At 37.0% G+C, this 22,977-nt stretch overlaps 3 protein-coding genes and 1 non-coding gene across 5 annotated transcripts; 2 read left to right on the forward strand and 2 right to left on the reverse strand.

Annotated features, from left to right (window-relative positions):
• Positions 1-1,112: 1,112 nt before the first annotated feature.
• On the reverse strand, positions 1,113-1,902 carry LOC129284474 (brassinosteroid-responsive RING protein 1-like). Its single transcript, XM_054919968.1, has one exon. The coding sequence runs from the start codon at positions 1,808-1,810 to the stop codon at positions 1,316-1,318; it is 495 nt and encodes a 164-aa protein (XP_054775943.1). The 5' UTR covers positions 1,811-1,902; the 3' UTR covers positions 1,113-1,315.
• An 11,010-nt stretch (positions 1,903-12,912) lies between these two features.
• Positions 12,913-16,932, forward strand: LOC129323132 (BTB/POZ domain-containing protein At1g63850). 2 transcript variants are annotated; one of them, XM_054969706.1, is made up of 3 exons: positions 12,913-14,214; positions 14,688-15,729; positions 16,570-16,932. In XM_054969706.1, exons 1-2 carry the CDS (start codon positions 13,288-13,290, stop codon positions 15,621-15,623), a joined length of 1,863 nt encoding a protein of 620 aa, XP_054825681.1. In that variant the 5' UTR covers positions 12,913-13,287; the 3' UTR covers positions 15,624-15,729; positions 16,570-16,932. The 2 variants fall into 2 exon arrangements, with proteins under 2 accessions (XP_054825681.1, XP_054825682.1); XM_054969707.1 differs by having other exon boundaries at positions 14,688-15,675.
• A 1,827-nt stretch (positions 16,933-18,759) lies between these two features.
• TRNAA-AGC (transfer RNA alanine (anticodon AGC)) lies at positions 18,760-18,832 on the forward strand. The gene has a single exon. It is a non-coding gene; the product is annotated as a tRNA-Ala (tRNA).
• A 164-nt stretch (positions 18,833-18,996) lies between these two features.
• LOC129284353 (phosphoglycerate mutase-like protein AT74H) lies at positions 18,997-20,707 on the reverse strand. The gene is made up of 5 exons (XM_054919802.1): positions 20,124-20,707; positions 19,926-20,045; positions 19,628-19,841; positions 19,456-19,536; positions 18,997-19,341 (listed from the first exon to the last, which is right to left on the reverse strand). The coding sequence occupies exons 1-5, from the start codon at positions 20,602-20,604 to the stop codon at positions 19,245-19,247; spliced, it is 993 nt and encodes a 330-aa protein (XP_054775777.1). The 5' UTR covers positions 20,605-20,707; the 3' UTR covers positions 18,997-19,244.
• Between the last annotated feature and the right edge of the window lie 2,270 nt (positions 20,708-22,977).

The following is a 22,977-nucleotide window of genomic DNA, read 5'->3' on the forward strand; positions in this document are numbered from 1 at the left end:
AAAAAGCGAAAAAAAAAAAAAATCTCTCATTCTCTCTCTCTTTTTCTCATTGTTTCAACGAATTGGCCTACATTATTGCATTAGAAAAGCAGTCGCCAGGGAAGACCATGATGCTTGAGCATTTCCTTTGTTCTCTATGTCTAGCATTTCACACTGCATAGCACTTCAAAAAACTTACACACACAGTTGCGATCACTTTTTTTTAAAATAAAAATTAATCATATCATGCTAAATTTTAAAATTGTATGATTGCGTGCAGATCTCTATTCTATAATGGTGATATTAAAAAATGATATCATGAGAATCAACAAAGGCATGAAGACATGAATAAGTAATATATCATGACATTCCTAGAAGCAAGAAAAAGGCACGCATATCCAAATCTCTCGCATAGGAGGGAAGAAGTCTGCTTAAATTTTACTGTGGGTTCAGACTAAAGAGATGGCACGAAAGAAGGACTAAGTTATTGTTCCATTTTTTTATACAACTATATGATTACATGATATATGATATTATTGAATTGAATTCTAGGATTATTATCAGGACTTAACCAAGAAGAGTGATTTTGAAGTGGTTTTTTCACTTATAAGTTCCGAACTCCTGATTAACTTCGATACTACCTTCCACATAGTTTTCTTCTTACAATGTGTCTTATACTCGCATTCTTTTTTTTTTTTTTTCCTTGGTTCATCGGTTTCCCTCTGAGCGCAGCGAACTTGGTAGTTGGATCACAGCATAAAATCCTAGTACTGTCTTCGATCTTGTGCATCTGATTTTCTTTTCCACACATCTTGTCGGAGATTTTTTCTTTTTTTTTAATGTTCACCCACCAAATAAAATCTAATTTTTTTCCCTTTCCCCATAAACGCTAAAAATTAGCCGACATCACTGTCAAAAATATATTTTAAATTTTTAACAGGCTTCATTAAGGTATGCGATTGCACATTTACGCACACAAAAAAACCTTGAAAAACACTGATTTCTCATCCCATCATCGGATCCACCCCTTGGCGTGTCGTCTGAATCTGGAAACGTTGCAATAACTCGCAGCTCTTTCAAATCTAAATAAGCGAAGCGAAATATCAAAGGGTAGAAACTGATGAGATCCAAAATCTGAAACCAGAATCACCTTTATAAATTCATCTAACTACAGAGACTCCGCTTGGGATTTCTCTTTCCTTCTGTATATATACAGATATCTCAAGGGTACAATTTTCCTTTTTTTTTCTCAAGGTTTTCATGCTGTAAAGCCTAAGGACTAACAAAAAAACAAACAAACAAACAGAGAAGAGAAGAATGAGAAGAATCTGCAGAACTAAAAAGCAGAAAGATGGGGGTAATCTTCAGAATCAGCGTAGAATTCAGGAATGCCAGAAGCAGCCCAGAGCCTATCATTGAAGGCGGCTTGCATATCGTGAGGTATGAAAGGTGTTCTGCACAAGGGACACGTTCTCTGATCGTACCCCATCCAACGGTCCAGACATCCCCGGTGATATACGTGCCTGCAATTGGTGAGCCGCCTGATCTCGTCGTCCGCCTCAAACTCGTAAAGACACACGGCGCAGCTGTCCGGCGGGTCCACCAGGTCCGAGAACTTGCCCACCGGCAGGATTTCCAGGATCAGCATGGCCGACACGGAGTGGAATTCGGGTACCGGGTGGGGCCAAGCAATGTCGGGTTCGAGAAAATCGTGGAGACCCAGGCAGCGAAACAGAATGGTGATGAGCTTTCTGATGAAACCCAGGAGAGAGAGGACATGGAGGAATATCTTGGGGAAGATAAGGTCCGTGTAACCCACCGGGAATCCCATGATGGAGGAGGACACACACAGATATTTGTGGTTGAAGAAGATGAAGAAGAAGAGAGCGATGTGGAGGAGAGGGTGAGGTGAGAGAGTGAGAGAGAGAGAGAGAAGGGCGGGTTATATAGAACTTTGAAGAAAGGAGGCTGGTGTGGAAATGCCAAAAATGGGCTTGGCCTTTGTGGAGAATGACGGGGGGCACCGATGCGGGAAATGGGACAAAATCTTCTTTGAAATAATTAGATAAGGGCTTAGTGAATGTGTCACAGTGTGATCTTTTCCTTTTTCCTTCTCCCACCACTTTTTTCTCATGTCTTATTCATGAATTTGAAACATGTGAAGCTTACGAATTGGATCCAAATTTGGGAAATTTACCTACTTTGATTTGTCAAAAAAATAAAATAATAAACAAGTCTCAAAAGGCATGAAAAGTTGAGAAGAGGGCAGATACATATATATGATGAAATGATGATAGAATTAAATAATTTTTGTACTTAAAGATAATTTGAGATTTTAAGATGCATGTTTAATTAATGGGAATGTAAGGGGTGTAATAGTATCTGTCAAAATGTTATAAAAGGAAAGTAAGAGCTGAATGATTGGCCAAAAGAGGGAAGTAAATTATATAAAAAGGTGAGGTGATAGTGAAAACAGATAGTGAAGGGTGTGGAGTAGAGTCACATCTTTTGAGGAAACAAAACATAGTGAAAGAAGAAACAATGGGAGGCAGCTCTGTGTCTGGAAGCGTCCAGCAATTTTCCCAAGCGTCCGCATGCAAGGGATGCTATCTCCTTCTCCTTAGTCCCTACTCAATAACCAAGTCCTTAATTAATTGCTTTACTACGTACACATAGGATTAGTGAGGAATCAACTAACACAACACAACACATATGATATTTCTATATATATATATATATATATATACAGTTGCTATTTCTTGGATCTACTTTATTCTAATCAACGGCTTCGATGGTTTCTTTGGATCACTAATCATTGATATTCTTGGCATTAGCTGTAAATTCTCTAGGCCACGTCAATGGGGTCCCTTTTGGAGTTCGCTTCAGCCTCCAGTCTCAACGCATTATCTCTTTCCTAATTGGTTTTTTTTAAGCTGTGATTCCTAAGCTTTATTTCAGAGATGGTTTTTCCCCCTTAATGCTATATTTTAAAAAGGGACAGATTAAAGTATCCGTGTGCAGAAGGACTTTATATATTTGTTTTCCTTTTTTGTTTATTCTGAGCCATGAAGGAGGATTTAATTTGATTCAAAATGTCTATAAAAATATATGAAAATTTTCTCTTGCAAATGTAATTTCAAGAAAGCTCTATATATTACTTCCTCATCTATCAAATACAACTATATAAAATATTTTTTTTCCACATTTTCTCCAATACATTTTTCCTGTACCGAATTAAGGCGCAAATTGACGGTGTCAGTGCCTTATAACCTAGCACATTTTTGTAGGCTTTTATTGAAAAAAATTGCAATTGTACGCAGTTAATTATATTGAAACAATATATAAAGCAAAATGTGGATGTTGAAATTACAAATTTACAAAAAAGAAAGTATTATTTGTATTAGAAACCTTATAACCTATTAATGGAAGGAAGTAACAAGTAATTAAGTGAAAATTAATGTATTACATCTTAATTTAAAATTTTAAAAGTTAAGTTTATGAGTTCTTCTAATTTATTATATATTAATTATTAAACATAATTTTATTTAATGTGAGATGTTTTATATTAATTTAAATTCACTCGCATTTAAACATGGATAACATGGAAAGCATTAGGGATGTGCATGGACGACAGAAAGACGCATGGTGAGCTACAGGACATATATCACCCAATCGCTATCGGTATCCGGAATGGGTGCATAAGTAGTGAGATATTCCCTCCATTTTTATATATAAAATATTTTTAATTAAATTATATAAATTAATAAAAATTAATTATTTAATTAAAAATACAACAACATTATAATTTGGTCTTTAATTTTTTTAAATAAAAAATAATTTTTTTTTAAAAGTAGATTAATAAAAATATTTATCTTTTTCTCTTTTTAATTTAGTAAGAATATAATAGTCCATTCATTAAAAAAATATCAATAACTCTTTATATTTAAAGATAAAAAATAATTTTAAAAAATTTTTTATATATAAAAACAGAGAAAGTAAATGTTTATAAGTGACCGATGATGAAGTCGAGGGCTATGATGATTCCATTTATGAACGCACCAACCAACTCTACCCTCTCAAGCTTTCAATGATTTCCATTTCTCTCTGCGATCACTTTCAGCATCTTAAATGATTTGTTTGTTTCAGTGGAGAAAGCATTCATGTACAAGATAAGAGAAGATCCTATGACAATCGCTTCAGCAAACTCCCATTTAATGACACTCATCTTAGAGATCCATATAAATCGTGTGACTATTTACATACTTCGTTCAGTCTCATTTATAAAATATATTTTAAAAAATTTATTTTATTCTATTTATAATATTTTTAAAATTATCCTTCATAAAAAAATATAATATCACTTTTAAATTTGTTATATAAACGTATATTTAAAATTGCATACATTTTTATTCTTTTTAATTTTTTTTTGTATTGACATTAATAAAATTAATAAAAATGACTTATAAAAAGGATGGAAGTACTACCTAATCAAACTATATATGGCATCCAATAGTATCATCACTGCTAAGTCTCAGCCATTAATAGTGCCTTCAATCCCACGTTTCAAATTTGGGCATGAAGCTAAGCATTGATTTCCAGAGTACTGAATCTCCAAGTCACTCTTCATGTTAGTGTTCCAATCAATTCCGATTGATATAATTCGGCTTGACCTTATATATAACATTCCCATATTTTTCAAATTTTGGCCGTTGAGCAAGTCCTAAATCTCTTGCTTCCCTTCACTCGATCGATTTAAAGGTAACGTATAATCTTATAATTTATTTGAAGTCCTTAAAGTATTAGGCTGGGCAGGATGAAGGAGTACCAAACCCTAATTTTAAAATCCAATCTAAAATAGAACTTAAACATTGAGATATAGGATATTGCCTGACCTTCGTCCGACCCCGTAATTAAGCATCCCTAATTCTCTATTAATTGCCGGCCCATGAATATTCAAATTTTGATTGGGGCTTATACGTTAGTTATGGATTATGTTAAAATGTTAATTATAATCTGTAAGGAGAACCCTAGAGCATAAAATAAAGGGTCTTGTTGAAATGGTATTCTACTGGGATGACGCACATGTGTATATATGTATCACACACAGTAGTAATGCCATGTTGATGACATCCGTGACAATTTCATAAGAATATACTAAATCGCTGTTCTATCAATAAAGCGAGGTTAAATATAGTTGATAAATCACATGAGTAGAGAGATTCGTTGGAGGGGCATGACAGGATGGGCTGGGAAAAGATACATGGCATGAGATGAAGATGAAGAGGAGGTACGAGAGTGAGAGGTTAAGGTGGAACGTGTTTGACGTCAAGAAAAGGACCATGTATTGCTAACTGCCAGTATATACCTACTATGGGGTAATTAATTAGCTGGGATCTGACAAAGTGTCTGAAAGCGGCCAAGACAACATTGGTCCACTCTCCATTTTTTTTCCTGAGTCACTCAATTTATTCATTGTCTAGTGTACGCCCCACTTCTCTTTTATCCATGTACCCACCCATCTTCCCTTTTGTTTCTTTCTCTCTCCATTCTCTTCACGGCTTCACCTCACTCTCCCTCTCACACACACATCTTTGGTTATTGCGATACCCTCTTGGTTTTTGTTGAATTCTTATCTCCCTCAACTCTCGGTTTCGGTAATGTCGTGTTCATATGCACTGCAGATTCATGGCTTGTGTACTGCTACGTACGCGACCACATTAAATATTCCAGTATTATTATGCTGATTATATATATATATATATATATTATTGTTAAGGTGAATTATATTATTTGTTCAAGCTAAGTAATCTGTGCCTTTACAGCATGTTAATTAATGAATGAGTGAGGCAGGTGATTCTTTCCTTATTAATTCTGGTCAGGCTTTATCTGGCATATGGCTGTATTTAGATAGGATTAACAGGTCATTAGGCCAGCTAAATCCAACTACGATCATCACTTGTCTTGAGAATCTAAGTACAGACATTTAGTTTATAACTTGCCACTTGATTTTTCTAAAAAATATATGATTCTCAGCTGACATGTGAGTCAATTCGGTCATATCTTGGAGGCAGAACACGCCCCATTTTGCTGGCTATTACCTTCCAAAACCTTTCGTCAAAGCTTCAAAAGTTGTCTGCCATTAGGTCCAAAACTTGAAACTGCAAATCACATCCTATGTTAGTGGTAGGTTAAAGATGAAATTCCATACAACCAAGCCTGTCAGATACTGTCCGAGCATCACGACAAGGCCCTTCATTCGGTATATCACCGGATGGTTAATTTAGTGAGACAATTCGCATCCAGTTGCACATTTTTAGAGGTCACAAAACCAGAATGGCTTTCTGTCACTATTATGATATTATCTCTCTCTCTCTCTCTCTCTCTCTCTCTGTGCTGCTTAATTAGACATGTGAGAGCACGTTGATGTGAACAGAGAATGTTCAAAAATTAACAATAAACAAGGAAATAACACAAGATAGAGGCAAGGTGGAAGGCTGAGAAGACGACCATATGCGCATTTTCTTCTCTCCGTATGTCGCCCTTTGTTTTTTTCCTTGTTTTTTGGGGATATTGAAACGCTAATCATTGTTCCACCACCTCACATACCTATGAAGCGTTTCATTTCACTGTCTTTCATTCATATTACATACTAAGAATGAAGCAGCCACATACACACACCTCACCTAAAAATCTCAAATTTCGTTTCCGTCTTGTAACATAATAAATGCAGGCATGCACGGCTGACATGGCTCGAATGATAGAGAAAGAATGAGAGAGAGATGTGAGGTACTCGCTTGTAGCTGGCGAGTTAGCTAGCTCTGTATTCAATCAGATTCAGGGAAGCTCAACATGAGTACGTGTACTATAAATCTTGTTAGCTAGCTAGGTATACTGCAAGAGACCACCAGGTGGATAGTGGCGTGTGAAAGTAGAAATGAAAGAAACAGGAAGTGGATTGAACACGTACAAGTGATCATACTGGAGTACATACAATCTGGTGTTTGGCTCCGAATGAGTAATAATCACTGGGATGAGCCAGCGTGGGATAGTGAGGATTACCTTGAAGCCCCAGATCCGGTATGGCATGGTGAAGCTGTAATAAGTGACATGGGTTTGGGTTGTTATGTGTTGGGCTTGGTGGTGAGGCATACTGTTAGAAACTTTGAATGATGAGAGAGGAGAGAGAGAAGGGTAGGGGCACGTTGGCACGTGGGATGTCTGGTGTTTTGGAGAATCAAAATGGGCTACAACTTCTGTGTCTCGGAACACTCATGTGAACCCACGGATTACACTTGCCCATGTTTCCGTATTTTATGATGTCCCTCCCTGCATCAATTCTATTCTATTACTTTTGTTTGTATTCAAACCCAGCCTCTGATGCAGTAAAAGTGTCTCTGCCCTCTCGCTGCATGAATGGATGGTTCTTGACATGAAAATGACACCAACCTCTTGCCCTTGCTCTTATGTTACTATATAAAGACTCAATTCTTTTCAACTCCCCTCTCTTCTTTTTCATATATATATGTGTGTGTGTGTGACCACGTTTTTTATGTTTTCTTTTTGTCCCTTAGATTTATTTGGAGTTTTATACGTTGAGTTATTAGCTGAAATAATCCATTTTAATTTTTTTATTACATTTCTCTACCCCCATATGATTGGAGGGGAATGGGAGGCGGGGAGGGGAGAAGGAGAGGAGAGATTTTAATAAATTCAATTTAAAAAAACATATAAACAGGGTTATACAATTTTAATAAAAATAAGAGATGAATTAAAATCTTTCAACCCCACTTCTGTATTTTTCTGAAATCAAACTTATTAAAATCTCCCATCCTCTTCCCTATTCCCCTCCAACCAAACATATCATTAGAGAGTCTGAATCATGAACCGCAAAACCAGTCCTAAGTTATTGTTAGCTCTATCAGTTTTTTAATTCCTAAAAATTATTGATTGAGACTGAGGACAAAATCTCTCCTAAAAAAATATAAAATCATATGGAATTTGGAATTAACAATCCCATGCTTATATAAAATAGAAAAATTCCCGTGAAGTACTTTCATCATAAAATCTGTCGCAAATTTCATTTATTGTTGTCAACGTGGCAGCCCTAATGGTATAAAACTTCAAAAACAGTCTAAAGGATAATTAAAGAGGCGGTGATTACAAGATATTTGAAGATTGATGGATGGATAAATTAAACATTTAAATAAAAATATGAAAAAGGAATTAATATTTGATAATTACATGCCTGTATTGGTAATTCCATTTTTTCTTGGTGATCATGGCTATTGGATTTTTTTGGGCAAACACGCATCTTGGGCTGAACCCGTCTTTCATCATCAATTCTAAGACCAAACATTAGTCCTTGACTCTCATCGAATGGGGATACAGATTATAAATAAGGGCTGGAACTAAGACCTGCAAGAGGCCTGAAAGTTCCTTTAAAACGGGCAGAAGTCATTTAAGAAAATATTGAAACATAGGATTGAAGGAGAACTTGTGCAATTCCATTATGGCATGTGTGCAAAGTGCCACCCTCCAAGTGTTATGGAATGGAGAACCTTGTAGAGATATTAAACCTTTAAGAAGATTGTGACAAGGGGATTTGATGTCTCCATATCTCTTCACCTTCTTTGTGGAGAGATTTAGTCAGGTTATTGAAGATGAAATCAATATGGGTAGTTGGAAGCCATTCAAATTTACAAGGCATGGCATAGGGGCGTCTTATCTCTTTTTCACGAATGACTTGGTGCTTTCTAGTGAAGCCTCTAACTACCAAATGGATGTCATGCTTAGGTGTGTAAATAGATTTTATGATGCTTTAGGTTAGAAAATGAATGCTAATAAGACTCGTATGTTTTTCTCCAAAAATATTCACTTCTCACGAGCTTTTGAGATGAGTAGAAGACTTGGAGCATCCATTACAGGAGAATTGGGAAAATATTTGGGAATTCCTCTAATCCACAAGAGGGTTAAGTCTGCTATATTTGCACCACTAGTGGAAAGGAAAATGCAAAATGAAAGGGTCATTACTATAAAAATGGCTATATTTGATGGTTGTTTTTTCCCATATTTGACTTTCAACAACCATTAAGTAAGCTCTCGTTATATATTAGAGGTGGCTATATTAAAATGTAGGTAGAATACGCACTTGAAATTGAACCCAAAGTATGAGCAAGCATCTCAAATTAAACCCAAAGAGCAGCAATGATGCAAAGAAGATGATTTGGAATTGAAGTTAACATAGGGGATGCTTTAAAACACTATAGGAAATTTGAAAAAGCTAAATAAACAATTAATTACAAAACTCATAAGCAAAAAGTAAAGATTTCATACTCACCTAAGGATGAGAATGTTGAAAATGATGGAGAAGGCCAAATGGATGAATAGAGCATTAATGGCCAAAAATGATAGGGAAGGGTTTTAAATGAATATACTTGACGATTGTTAGTTTTAACCATTGAATATGCTTCATTAAGTTTGAAGGTTTAGTGGCGAAACTGTCAAGTTTTGAGCAGAATTTTCAAAAAAAAATTTCAACAAGTTTAACAATTCTTTTAAACAACCACCAAACTTATTAATTTAAAATTTAATATACTTGACGATTTTGTTTGGAAGCATCAGATAATCTATCTTTTCAAATCTTGCCTCCTTATATTTGACAGTTTTCATAGACAACCGTCAAATATAAGGCGTCAAGTATTATTTATCATGTAGTAGTGTGTGGAAGGGTAAAATGTTGAACCTTGTGAGTACAACCACTCTTATTAAATTGGTGATTTCAACCTTGCTCAGTTACTTTATGCAAACAAGGCTTAGAAAATTCTCAATGAGATTGAGAAGCACAATAGAGAATTTTGTGGAGAAATTCACTTGACTGCAAGAAAGTGCATCTTATCTTATGAAACAAGGTAGAGTTGAGTAAGTGGAACAAAGGCTTGGGGGTGAAAAATATAAAGAAGTAAAATGAAGCCTATATTATGAAACCTTGTTAGATCCTAGTTAATCAATTGAACAAGTTATGGGTGCAGGCTATAAAGGAGAAATATAAGTGTGGGGCTAGATCAATCCCATTAATTGTAAAGAAGAGGAATGATTCTCTTACTTCGATTGGCATCTTAATAGTTTATGATAGTTTTCTTGACAGTTTGGGTATTAAGATTGTAACATCTCAAATTTTAATTCTTGAATTATTAAGGAATTAGTTAAGTTTAGCTATGGTGATAGAGTGATTTTATTTGGAAACACTCTGCTGATGGTTATTTTTCCATTAATCCTGCCTACTCTTTCTACTTGTTGACATAGATTGAGTTAGAACATTCAATTAGAGATGCATCTAGAAATTTTAAGTTCTAGAGAAAATGAAGTTTTTACCTTGGTTAATGGTGCATGATGCTGTTCATACAACTAAACTTAAACCAAAGAGGGCTTTTAGAGTCAAACTCTTGTTCGCTTGTGTGTGCTTGCATAGAAGATGAGATTCACCTATTTGGGACCTGTTGGTTGGCTAGATTGAGGTGGCTACAATTAGTGTCTAGCGACAAATGGCACAATTTCAATAGTGGAAGTATTACTCAATAGCTATCGTGGAATCTAACTAACGAAGTTGGAGGTAAATCAAAGCAATTATCTTGGAAGATTCTCTTCTCCTACACTTGTTGGGAAATTAGGACTGAGAGATAGGCTATTGTTGGGTAATGAAGTTGAAGATCCTAATGTAAATGCTCTAACTACACTGTACAGAGCCATGCAGGATATGAAGATGATTTTTTGTTCAAATATAATTATTCATGTAAAGGGAAACTCTACCAATGAACCTAACCAAAACATGTTTGATGTTCAAACATAGGTAGGAAGTGTGGATAATTTAGAAGGAATTTAGACGGGATCAATGGTCATCATACGCAGAGATCTTACTTGGGAGCTAGGTTGCTTTCACAAGAAAATTGACACCCCTATTGAAATCACTGCTTTAAAGAGCATTTATCATGGTCTTCATCATTGTTAAGTCAACGAAGCTTTTATAATCTGTTGACTAAAGATACATTTTGGATGCAAAGTGAGCAAGAAATCAGTTCTATTTTCAAAGGCCTCCTTATGAGAGAATGGAATGTGTTCTTTTAATTGTCTTGCTTGTAAAGAGCCTTATATATTTATTCTTGAAATTACTAGGTTAGGCCTCAATAGCATTCACTATTTTAGTATCTTTTATCATCAACCCCTTCTCATGTAAGGTGGGGTAGATTTTGAAAGGCAACTGCCTAATCTATTTTTGTTTGTCTTTTGTACTTAGTATCTACTTTTCATTAAAAAAAAAGAATATTAAAACAATGAACACTTTAGGTGAGCTTTGGTTTCATATCAAAGTCAATGTGATGTACGAATAGGTGAAAGGATCATCAAATATTTACAAATACAACTAAAAATACATAATGACTTAGTTTTTCGACATTCAAATGCATTTTTTAGTTCAAAAATTAAGTGAAGAAGCACTTCAATGATCTTTTTTTTATGCAAAAGTTCTAGTAAGTTTTGAGAAATCATTAAGATCACAACATATCTTCAAGTTTAAAATATATTTGCATAAATATTTATAAATCATCAATCAATAAAATCCTCATAATGTAATTTTTGGTACATTCATGACAAATCACTTGTGAAGTGACACTAGTTGGGGCGTAGAAGAAAGAACACTGACCTGCCAACCTATTATGTTGTATCCAAACAGTGAGAGATCCAAAAAGTCATGGCCTTTAAGCCCAACTCCTTCGGTCAAATAAATAATCTCTACGTGCCACGCAAAGCTGCAGAGGAACCAAGTTGAATGAATCGTCCAGCAATGCACTTTTATGTTTAGCAAATAAATTAATATAAGAGCACAACACTGCACTTTCCTCGCTGGTTTCGTTGTTTTATTATTATTATTACAACTTTTCTTTTTTTTTTTTTATAACCATTTGGTATTTGAAACCAATGACCTTAACTAATTCACATTGGAGTACTCTGGGGCTCCAAAAAAGGGTGGTTTCCTAAGCATATTTTCTTTATTCTCATCACCTCAAAAATCAAACTTTAAAGCTAATGGATAAGGAAATTTAAATTTTTTACCATTTGAGCCAACAGCATTGGGTTATTATTATAATATTCTGAGTGGGTTGAGAGCTGCATATTAAATGGATGGGCCAGCACGAGTACCCCATTCTCAGGCCTTTTTTTAATTCCTGGGACATGGGACCCCAAATTTATGAAGCAGAACGGGGAAGAAGACAACTTTGTTGTAAAAGGTTGGAATATTACCAAAAAAAAAAAAAGGTTGGAATGACAGTTGCTTGCCCTCAAGATAAAGAATGGGACAAAGTGCTTTTTGTTTTCTCATTTTTTAACGTTTGGCCTCTTTTATAGTTGCATAAGCCACATCCATGATCCAGCAAAGTATTTGTGCCCTAACGAATTAAAATTGATGTGACTGGCATGAGCTTTTCTCATTTACACAAGTAATTAAGGTTTGAATATCAATTCTTGTACATATAGCAACTTAATTAAAAGAAAATATGATATCTATTTTTTATCCCAAAAAATGATATCCATTGCTTAGTCCTTATACTATGTTTTAAAAAGAAAAAGGGTACTCGTGCTGCGCTGTGGAAAGGGTGACAAGGCACACAAAAGCGAACTCGCAATTCAATTGCTTATTTCAATGAGACACGAGCCTCAGCCAAACATGGGTTAGGCAAAGGAGATGAGTGATGGAATGGCTGTTTAGGCCTAGAGAAAGTATGGGAGTAACACAGGTCACGTGTGATGATGAAAAATAATACCCTGGTGCGTATTCCTTGGAAGAAAAGAAAGTTGGAGACGACACAATGATAAATGCCCCAAAAAAACAAAGAATGCAAGTAATGGTTTGGATTTGTATGGAAGATGACTTAATTAGATGGTAGTGAAGCAAGAAAGAACGGCACAACAGAAAGGGCTAAGGCCCATGCCCTGCTGTCCCAGCGTCTGGTTCACGACTCAAAGAATTACCTCAGCAAGTCCGCAATACCCTCAACCAAATCATCTCATGCTTAACCTGTAACTACGCCTGTTTTAGCATTCTCTCTCTCTCTCTCCCCCTCCATTTTAGTGGCTTTCTCTGTCACTCTGGCCTGGTTGTGTCCTTTTAGTTGTGTCTGACTGAGTCCCTCCTGCGCCACTCCATCATCTCGTTTCCATCGCCATTTAACTCTCTCTCTCTCTCTCTCTCTCTCTCTCTCTCTCTCTCGATGCGCATGCCCTAAAGGACAACAAAACGGAATTCTTGGGTATTTCATGGCAGCCACGACAACTACAACCACCACCAACACTGCTCACCTCAAGGTCCAAAACCAGCCTTCCAAGCCCAAGCGTCGCAAGCATCGCGAAACCACTATCTCCGCCTCTGCTTCTTCCGCCCCCAACGACGCCGTTTCCTCTTCCCCTTCCTCTTCCTCTCGCTGCCTTGATCCTCCCTCCGACCGCCCCCGCCGCCTTCTACATTCTCCTGAGGCTTCCGCATTCAACCATTCCGCATTGGCTTCTTCGCCTTCCAATTCTCCCTCCACCTGCAGGATTCGATATTCGCCTGGTGCGTTTTCCCCGACTATGGATTTTAGCTACTCGGGGAGCCCCGCCAATGGGCACTCCTCTCAGGAGTCGTTCCCTTCCAGCTTTACCAAATTCAACTCTGCCCTCACTGCTGGGCTGTTGAATCCAATGTCCCCGCCGCTGGCTCCCAATAAGGCTCGATCGAGCCCCACCCTTTTTGAAATGATGGCGAGCGAGCCCGATGTCCATCCCAGAACTCAGATCCCCCAAACAAATGTCTCTCCCTCTGCGCAAAAGCCACAAATTCTAGTACAGGATAGACAGGCTCTGATGATGCAACGGATATCGGACCTGCTGGCCGCCCGCAGCCCCGGTAACCAGTTCAACGATCCGTCCTCCAGTGATATCAATCTGACGCTTAGTTCCAAGGACGGAATTAGCGTTTCTATGAACGTTCACCGACAAATTCTTGTTGCCCACAGCAGGTTCTTCTCCGTCAAGCTCTCTGATCGCTGGGCGAAACAGCAGAGGCAGACGCTGCCTCACATTGTTGAAATCGCTGACTGCGATGACGTTGAAATTTACATCGAGACGTTGAGGTTGATGTACTGTAAGGATCTTAGGAAGAAGCTTATGAAGGAGGATGTTTCCAGAGTTCTTGGTATCTTAAAGGTAACCCCATTCTTAATGTTTTAGATTTTTAGCCCCCTTTAGAAGGTGCTACTAGCTCTGATTGGGTAGATTGTAGAGACTCTAGGAACAGAAGTTCTACCACCCTCAGTGAGATATAAATTCTAATGTTCGGGTTATTACATCGTAAGTTCGTGTATATCACTTAAAAATTAGGGATATATATTTGTCTGTGAGGCTCCGTTTGGTGCGTGGGAATGAGTGATAAGGAAAGGGAATGGATGAGCGAATGCCAAATTTAATATGTTTGGTAGGAGGCAAATCAATTACTAAACAAAGGAGGACTCCCTCGTTTAAGGGATCTCAGGTACCTTAGGAATGGATCTTGTTTCCTATAATGCTAACTCTGTTCGTTCTTTTTTTAAAATAATTATTATCCACCCCCTCAAATTTCCTTGTTTATGGTTGTTTGATTGACTTTCCTAGAATGTACTGCTGCTGTTGTGGTCTGTTAGGTTTCAGCGGCCATTGGATTTGATGCTGGGGTTCTGTCTTGTTTGGAATACTTGGAAGCAGCCCCGTGGGCAGAGGACGAAGAAGAGAAAGTGGCCTCACTTCTATCCGAGCTTCGTCTTGAAGCTGCTGGGGAGGTTTTGAAGAGAGTTTCAACTGAATTTACAAATGGAAATGAAGAGGCAAATGATAATGAGGAAGTTCTGCTAAAACTTATTCGTGTGGTACTTGAAGGAAAAGATGAGAAGGCCAGGCGAGAAATGAAAGGGTTAGTGTCAAAGATGCTTCGTGAGAATTCATCTCAAAATGATCTCCGCAAAGAGTCCTTGTACTCTGCTTGTGATGACTGTCTGCAACTACTCGGACACCATATTTTGCGAGCTGCAGCTTCTGACTTGGAAGACGTGGGTCAAATTGCACGACAAGCAGATAATCTGTACTGGATTTTGGATATTTTAATCGATAGACAGATTGCTGAGGATTTCCTGAAAACGTGGGCATCTCAATCTGAATTATCTGAAGCTCATTCCAAAGTTCCTGCAGTTCACAGGTTTGAGGTTAGCAGAGTTACAGCAAGATTGTTTGTTGGGATTGGGAAGGGACAGTTGTTAGCTTCTAAGGATGCCAGGTGTTTACTACTAAAAACATGGCTAGTGCCATTCTATGATGATTTTGGTTGGATGAGGAGGGCATCCAAAGGCCTTGATCGTCACCTAATTGAGGATGGTCTTAGCAACACCATCCTCACTCTGCCACTCTCCTGGCAACAGGAATTCTTGCTTGCTTGGTTTAACCGTTTCTTGAATTCTGGCGAAGACTGCCCAAATATACAAAGAGGTTTTGAAATTTGGTGGAGACGGGCTTTCTGGAAGAGAAGTGGAGAGCAAGAAAGGACACAGCATCTACGAATCACAACTGCCACAATAGATGACCCTTGAAGGCCGATAATCTCAGGGTGCAAGAATTCTCATATCACAATGTTTTTACTGGGTCTGTCTCCTTATACATTCTCATGATCTTCTCTACTCTGTTTACTCTATGATGGTTAGTATTTAAATCTTCTTCCTTTTAAAACCAAGCTTAATTGGTTGCCTGGGGAGTTTAGTTGGTTGAAGCATGTTAGGCTTGCCATCTTCAGATTTTGTGGGGGATGAAGTTAACAGTTATTATCATGTAGCTCCTATTCTGTTGGAAGTAATCCGTGTTATGGTTTGACTGGATGCTTAGTATCATTTTTCTTTTCTTTCTTCGTCTATGCTCTATTTGATTTGCCTGATTCATGAAGTCTGTCTCATTAGCTGAATAGACGACACTCTAAAAGAAGGATAAATTTTTAAGTAAATAATGCTTTACTAGCTAGCTAGTTAATATTTCAGGTTCCCACTCCTAATACATGCAGGAAATAGATGAACAACTTATCTAATAGTATTGTATACCATCAAATGAGCTACATTTGGTTTGCAATGCTTGTTGGCAGATTGTTAAAGCACGCTGCATATTGTTACACCTATATGGATATACTGTCAACTTGTCGATTACTCTGGGGCAAACCACCTACATTTTGTGCGGGCCTTCATTTTAATTATGAAGTTGCTTGATAATTCATGGACTAAAATCTAGTATTTTATCGTGTTCTTTCCTTTATTGTCCTCTGTGATTGGAAGTTGATGAATTTGCTGGCTACTATTGTCATGCTGCCAGCTAGCTCATTTAGTTCTCATGTTTCTGTCAGAATGTTGCATCTTTCTTTTCTGAAGTCTGAATTGCATTGATATTTTCAGTGGGATGCCTTTGACTGTCATGTTCTACACTCCTACCTACCACCTTCTAGTCAAATTTATTTCTAAAATATCTGTTTTAATGGGAATTTTCGTGGTGTTGCAGTTTATTGATGAAAATGAGTTTGTGATCTATGGACGAAAACTGCTGAAGAGGGTATGGTCGTGAGGGAAAGGTTGGTCCTTGCCTCGGTTGGTATATAACTAGCACAGCAGCTTTTGGCTGGTGAAGAGGACAATGAGGCGAATTTGTTTAATGGGACAGCATCCGTTAGCTTTGGAGGCAAGAAAGGTCACGATGGATATATACTTTGTATTTCCTTGCAGATTAGTCTGTTGATTCTTAAATGTGACTCAATATATTGAACCGATTGTGTTATATAGGGAATAACTTCTATGGAAGTTTAGCTGCAGGGAATATAATCACATCTGGCACTTGAGAATATGATTTGATTATTTCTATTACCAATGAGGCTCCCTTTTTTTTTTTTTGGGCTTTCCTTCCCCCCACCACCCACCCCGGCGGGGTTCGACACGGTAATTGGAGGGTTCAAAAAGCTCAAGCAGTATGGGTTTGTAAAGTGTATTGAACCGGAAGTCATGGAATTTATGGTCGACAATTTGGTTGACCGGAAATTATCATTCTGAATTGTGATGCCAGTATCACAGAAGTCAATTAAAATGAATCATCGCAGACAGCACTGGCGCCAGAAACACCCATTCGGATTGAATTGAGAAAAGAGTTGCATGTCACATTGGTCATAACTCATAAGAGTTTCTGCAGTTTGTATAGATGACTGCATTAAGAAATAACTGGAAAATGAAATTACTGATGGGAGTGACTTAATGGCCAGGGAAATTTAATCATCATCTTATTGTTAGGCTCATTTGCAAGGCATTACAGACCAAATGTAATGATTGAAAAAATGAATAAAATTGAAAGGTTAGGACATTTCAACTTTCAAGAGATTAGAGGGATGGAACATTAGTCTCATGCCCAGCAAACAAAATACACCGAATCCGGAAAATTACAGTCGGAAGCAGGGGACTTGCCAAAATCCTGTCCTCTGAGACGTGGCTCTCTAATGCATGCAATTCAAGATGTCATAGAAAGTAGTATTGCACCAAAACTCACGTATCTGAATTATATATATATATATATATATATATATATAAAGGATAAATGCATATCTTGAAACCAAGACATCTTGGTTTGCAAGCTCAAGGATAATTACTTATTTTAATTTAATGTATCTTCAATGAACCATTGGCCTGCCTGCCTCTTGGTTTCTGGATTAGAATTTGGATCAGTGGCAAAAAGCTCTCGTGCAATCTTTAGCATATTTGAAAATCCAGATGCTGTTTTTTATATAAAAAAGTCATGGTGGACCCATGTTTTGTTAATAATCGAGTGAATATTTTCCAAATTTTGGGATGCTAATGGCTAGTTTAATGATGCTGGTATTGTTGTTGACCAAGCTGAATCTAACTCACACCAAAACTGGGTTGCTCCCTTGGGTAATTCTTTAAAAATTAATACTGATTGTGCATTTAGAGAGAATTTAAAGCATGCTGCAATCATTTCTGTTGCGAGGTATTGCAATGGAAGGATTGTGGATGGTTCATCCAGGGTTTTTGTTGCCTCCTCTGCTCCTGAAGCAAAATTCTTAACAATGAATCGTGTAGTTGAGTTTGCGTTTACAATGATATTCATGCAGTTTCTTTTAATTATGACTCAATGTTTAATCAACTATTTAAATTCAAGATTAGCTCATGTATAGTAGAATTGTTTCTACTCTTTTGAGAACATATTTTTTAAGATGATCTTTTAATGAACTCCTTGTTCTCTTAGGTTGCCAGGAAAGCTAATATAGTGGCCGGTTGCGTTGCTTAAAGAAATTTTGTTCAACAAATTGGGCTGCTCGGCCCCCAAATTTTTTACTTAATAATCTTTTGGAGATTGATTAATCTTCTTTTAAAGATTCTGGATAATGTTTTTGTTTCCTTCTTTTCCTTTTATTTTGTTTGATGCAAGACTTGTTTATTTACTAGAATCTCTTTCAGATTTTTTTGGGTGGGGCAGACATCTTTTTCAAAAGAAAAGTCCAGCTTGATCTAAATGCAGAGGACAAAAGTGCATGCAATCCAAAATGAAATTGAGCCACCAATATGTAACTAAGCCAAGCTCCCACGAGATTCTATAAATGTTGTTATATTATTATCATAATATTATAATTATTATAACCCAGTGTAAATTATATTGATATAATTTAGGAAAAGGCCCTTGAAAGATCAAGGGGATGTAGCTCAGATGGTAGAGCGCTCGCTTAGCATGCGAGAGGTACGGGGATCGATACCCCGCATCTCCATTTTACTGCTTTCCTCATTCCCTAGCCCCGCTTTCTCTTTCTCTTCCGCAAAGAAACAATTTTCTTTTTTTAACAATTTAAACACCTGTCAATACTTATTAGCTTCTTTCAGACTATTACAAGTAATATATTGCTGCAGGTTAATACATCAACAATCAAGTGTCTAAATATAATGGCTAGTCTCAAAACCACACCTTCCACCCATAAATCGTTCCAAGCTTCTGGTCATAATGTTTAAGCGATAACTAAGTAGAAAATTTGCACCGCAAACATAGATGTCGATTCTCATGTATCCCACGCACACACAGCATATAGGAAGGAAAAGAGAGTTCTATGATCATTTTTCATGCTACAACAAGATTTTAACGGCTACTGAACATTATGGATATATAACATCTGCCAATCATGCTTCTTATGTCGTCCTACTTAATTCTTCATTCAGATGAGGGAAGAAGGAATTGAGCATCGGGCAATCATAGTTCAAATCAGTTGGTCTTGCGAACATTTGCCTTCATACATCACCACGTACATACAGCAACCACAAATATCAGTTAGAACAACCATGACAGCTAGTGGTAAGTGAATCAAACAAAAGAACATTAGAATCATGATTGTGTTCTTACCATTCCTGATCAATTAGCATTTCATCTGTCAACCCAAACTCTCTCAGCTCTTCTTCACTGTGATGCACCAGTAAGCTGTATCTGTGCATACATAAGTAGATACAGTTGAGAATTGATGAGATTCCCATGAACAACACTGATCTGTGGGTGGTTAAGAAAAGTTAATATATACCTTCCACCATAGCCCTTTTCCATGACAAGCATGTGTCCGTTGCCCATGTTGTTCAGTCCCTCGAATTGCTGGACAGTCCACTTGTACCATCTCATGAGAAATACTCGAAGTGTGAGACCATGCGACACAATGACCAGGTTCATGTCTATCTTCTCTTCTCGGGGCGGCTGAAACCTCCCAATGTTAATATCTGTTCTCAGAGTTTCTCTGAATCCTGTTTGGCGGTTCCCAATATTGCATCATTAAGCTTCTACTTTCATCGGTCAATCTCGATGATTTCAGGGGTACGGTAGCTTACCTGTGATTCTATCATAAACATCAGCCGCCGACTCTCCGTCTGGAAATCTGTAAAAGAAACGACCATAAAGCATGCGCATTGCTTTCTCCTTTCTCATCTTCTCTCTGTTCTGAAAATTCCCTTCACGATCATAAGACATAAGAAGCGGTGAATCCGGCTGCAGCTGAACAAAGTACAGTCAAAAAGCAGAGGAATTACCAAAATCTTGTTCTCTTAGACGGGGCTCTTCTCTGAGGCCAGCAATTCTGGAGCGTTCAAATGGGCGAGCCAAGTATTGCAAGGTTTCGAGAGCCCTTCTATAAGGGGACACATAGAAGTAAAGTTTCCAATTTTCAGAGGCGTCTTTGAGAAGCAAGTCCCGGATCCTATATCCACATTCCTCTGCTTGAGCCTTGCCTTTGCCGGTGAGGGCTATCTTAGGATCGGCGACTCGCGTGTAGACAGCCTCGTCGACATTCCCTTCACTCTGTCCGTGTCGAACGAGGATGATCCTTCGAGGCCTTGGAGGTGGAGCTATGGAAGAATGATGGATGAAAGTGTTCTTCTCGGGAAATCTGGCTCCTCCATAATGGTTGTTGGGTAGCTTCGTGGTGTGTCCCAGGTCGTTGCAGCATTGGATCGTGTTTAAATAGAAATGCCGAGAAACTGGAAGAAGAGAGGTGAAGGGTAGAGCAGACATAAGTAGGGTGTTATGAGTGTGGTAAAGGGGAAGATGAACATGTTCCCAGAATTTGTGATCGCTACATGTTGGGAACACTTTTGGCTGCAAAATCTGGTGGCTCAGATTTGCGCAACACATAAGGGGCTTGCGGTGGAAATGGATCCATGACTGGGCGGGAGGAGTGATCACAAGAGAGAAAAGGACAATGCAGGTAGTCGTCTCATCCTTAGTTATTACGACATCTTGTATTTACTCTCACTTTTTTCAATGATCAGACCCCACAGCGTCTTCATAAGCAGATGCTTGATGTGATTTTTTTTATAAAAACAATATAATCTTTAATCCTCATAATTTATTTTTAATCTTTATAATTTTTTTATTATTTTTAATTTTTATAATTTTATAAACATTAGGTGACCTTTGTTTTTTAAATTTTTATTTTTTTTAATATGAAAAAAATTATAAAAATTAAAAAAAAATTCGATGAAACTATAAAGATTAAAAATTATATTTTTTTAAAAAATATTTAGACAAATTGGGTCTGTAGACTCGTTAAAATTTGAGTGCTTTCAAGTTCAATAAACGCTTATAAAGATACCTGCTACAAATTATCTGTCAACAAAATTCTGGCATGGACAACAAGATTTAATCTCATAATTTTATAGATTATTGGTCAAATCCTTGTTATCTGAACTAGATCATGCTTGATGCACCGCAGTGCGAAGTCGCCTGATGTAAGTATTTGGGCCAATTCTTCACTCTCCTCCGTTGTCCATGGGCTTTACTTTGGCTTGGCAGGCCCGTGCTGCACACAAACCCATAGCATGTATTATAGGCCAGCTAAATGGTGCACGCCATATTACAATGGTTCAATTGTGCATAATTTTTCTGAATTTCAAGTTATCCATAAATAATTGTTTCGTTTTTTATAACAAAATATTTTTAAGAAATTTGTAAACTTTTGAAAATAATAATGTAACATAACAATCATTTATTTGCACGGGAATTTTAGGAGCCTTGGGTGCACTAAAAAAGAATAAATGGATAAAGCAACTGTTAGTTCCTTATATTTGGACTTCTATGGATGTATCCTTTAATTATTATTATTATTATTCCAGTTCTTAACATTTTATTTAACTATCAAGTTATTCTTTTAAATTTTATGAGACAAAATAGCTCAAAAAAAAGCTGATATAAAAATTAAATTGTTGATGTGGAATATACAGAGATTAAATAAAACAAATCAGCCAATCTCCCAAGTCCTTATTGCTTATCTGTTATTTATTATATTATATATTTTATATTTTATAATTTATTTCGTTGATCAAAGCTTGCTGCTCTTCCATTGCTTTCCCGGTTGCTTGGATGATTCCTGCTGCTGAATCTTTAAGTTTGAATCATAGTCTTTTTCCCGCTCATCTGTGCACAAATGGTAACATCTATATATGGCTTGAACCTACTAAATAAACCAGACACACATTCTAGCAATTAATAAATTATTTCCAAAATATCTTTATCCTTAGAAGATCAAATTAAGTTGGAAGAAGCTGGATAACTGTGCGTTCCTTTAATGAGAGGAAGGGGAGGGTTACTCCCAGATTTTGTTGTTATTCTTAGAAGTCTTTTTGGAAGAAACATTTGTCAACTGCCAAAAACATAAACATGCTGAGATGTTTCAAGAAGTGCGGGGCAGTGGTGCATTGCTGTTGGGCCAATGCATATATGGTAATGACAAACATGATTCAACGCATTCAGAGCGAAATAGAGGGGAGGAATCAGATTCAAAGCTTATAGCAAGGAGCATGCATGCGAGAAAACGAATGGTACTTGAGAACGCGAAGACAGATGAAGAACGATGACGACGACAGTCTGCAGGTGCTCCTCTTTGTTTCCCCTTCGACCTTCGTGCCCGATAGATTATTCAGGCTACAGACTTTGCAGACATGATTCTGTTTTTCTTATGCCAAGTCACTTGTCCAAAATCATCTAAAAGTTGCGTTTAATCCTGGTGGTTCTTTTTTATTTTCTAAAACTGTTGTTTTTATTATCCAAGTAACTTTGCTTCTCAAATTATTAATCTATATGAATGCCACATTATTATTCCCTTAGCCATGTGATATAACGCGGAAAGGGAGAGAGTGGAAGAGAGAGAGAGAGAGGAGGCCGAGAAAATAGAACTCTTATCATTGAAAACTCAAAACTAGATATAAATTAAAATGTCTAACTCTATTTATAGAGTCTTAAAGTAATAAAATAATAATAATGTAAATTTAAATATTAAATTCTAAGTCTAAATCAAATTTAAAGATACTGATATATAAGATATTAATAAAATAAATAATCAAAATTAGTTCTAATGGATAAATATATTTATTTAAATATGCATATTGG

This window comes from Prosopis cineraria, unplaced genomic scaffold, assembly GCF_029017545.1.
Source record: "Prosopis cineraria cultivar Desert tree isolate PC_DT_omini unplaced genomic scaffold, ASM2901754v1 PC10, whole genome shotgun sequence".
Lineage (NCBI taxonomy): Eukaryota > Viridiplantae > Streptophyta > Magnoliopsida > Fabales > Fabaceae > Prosopis > Prosopis cineraria.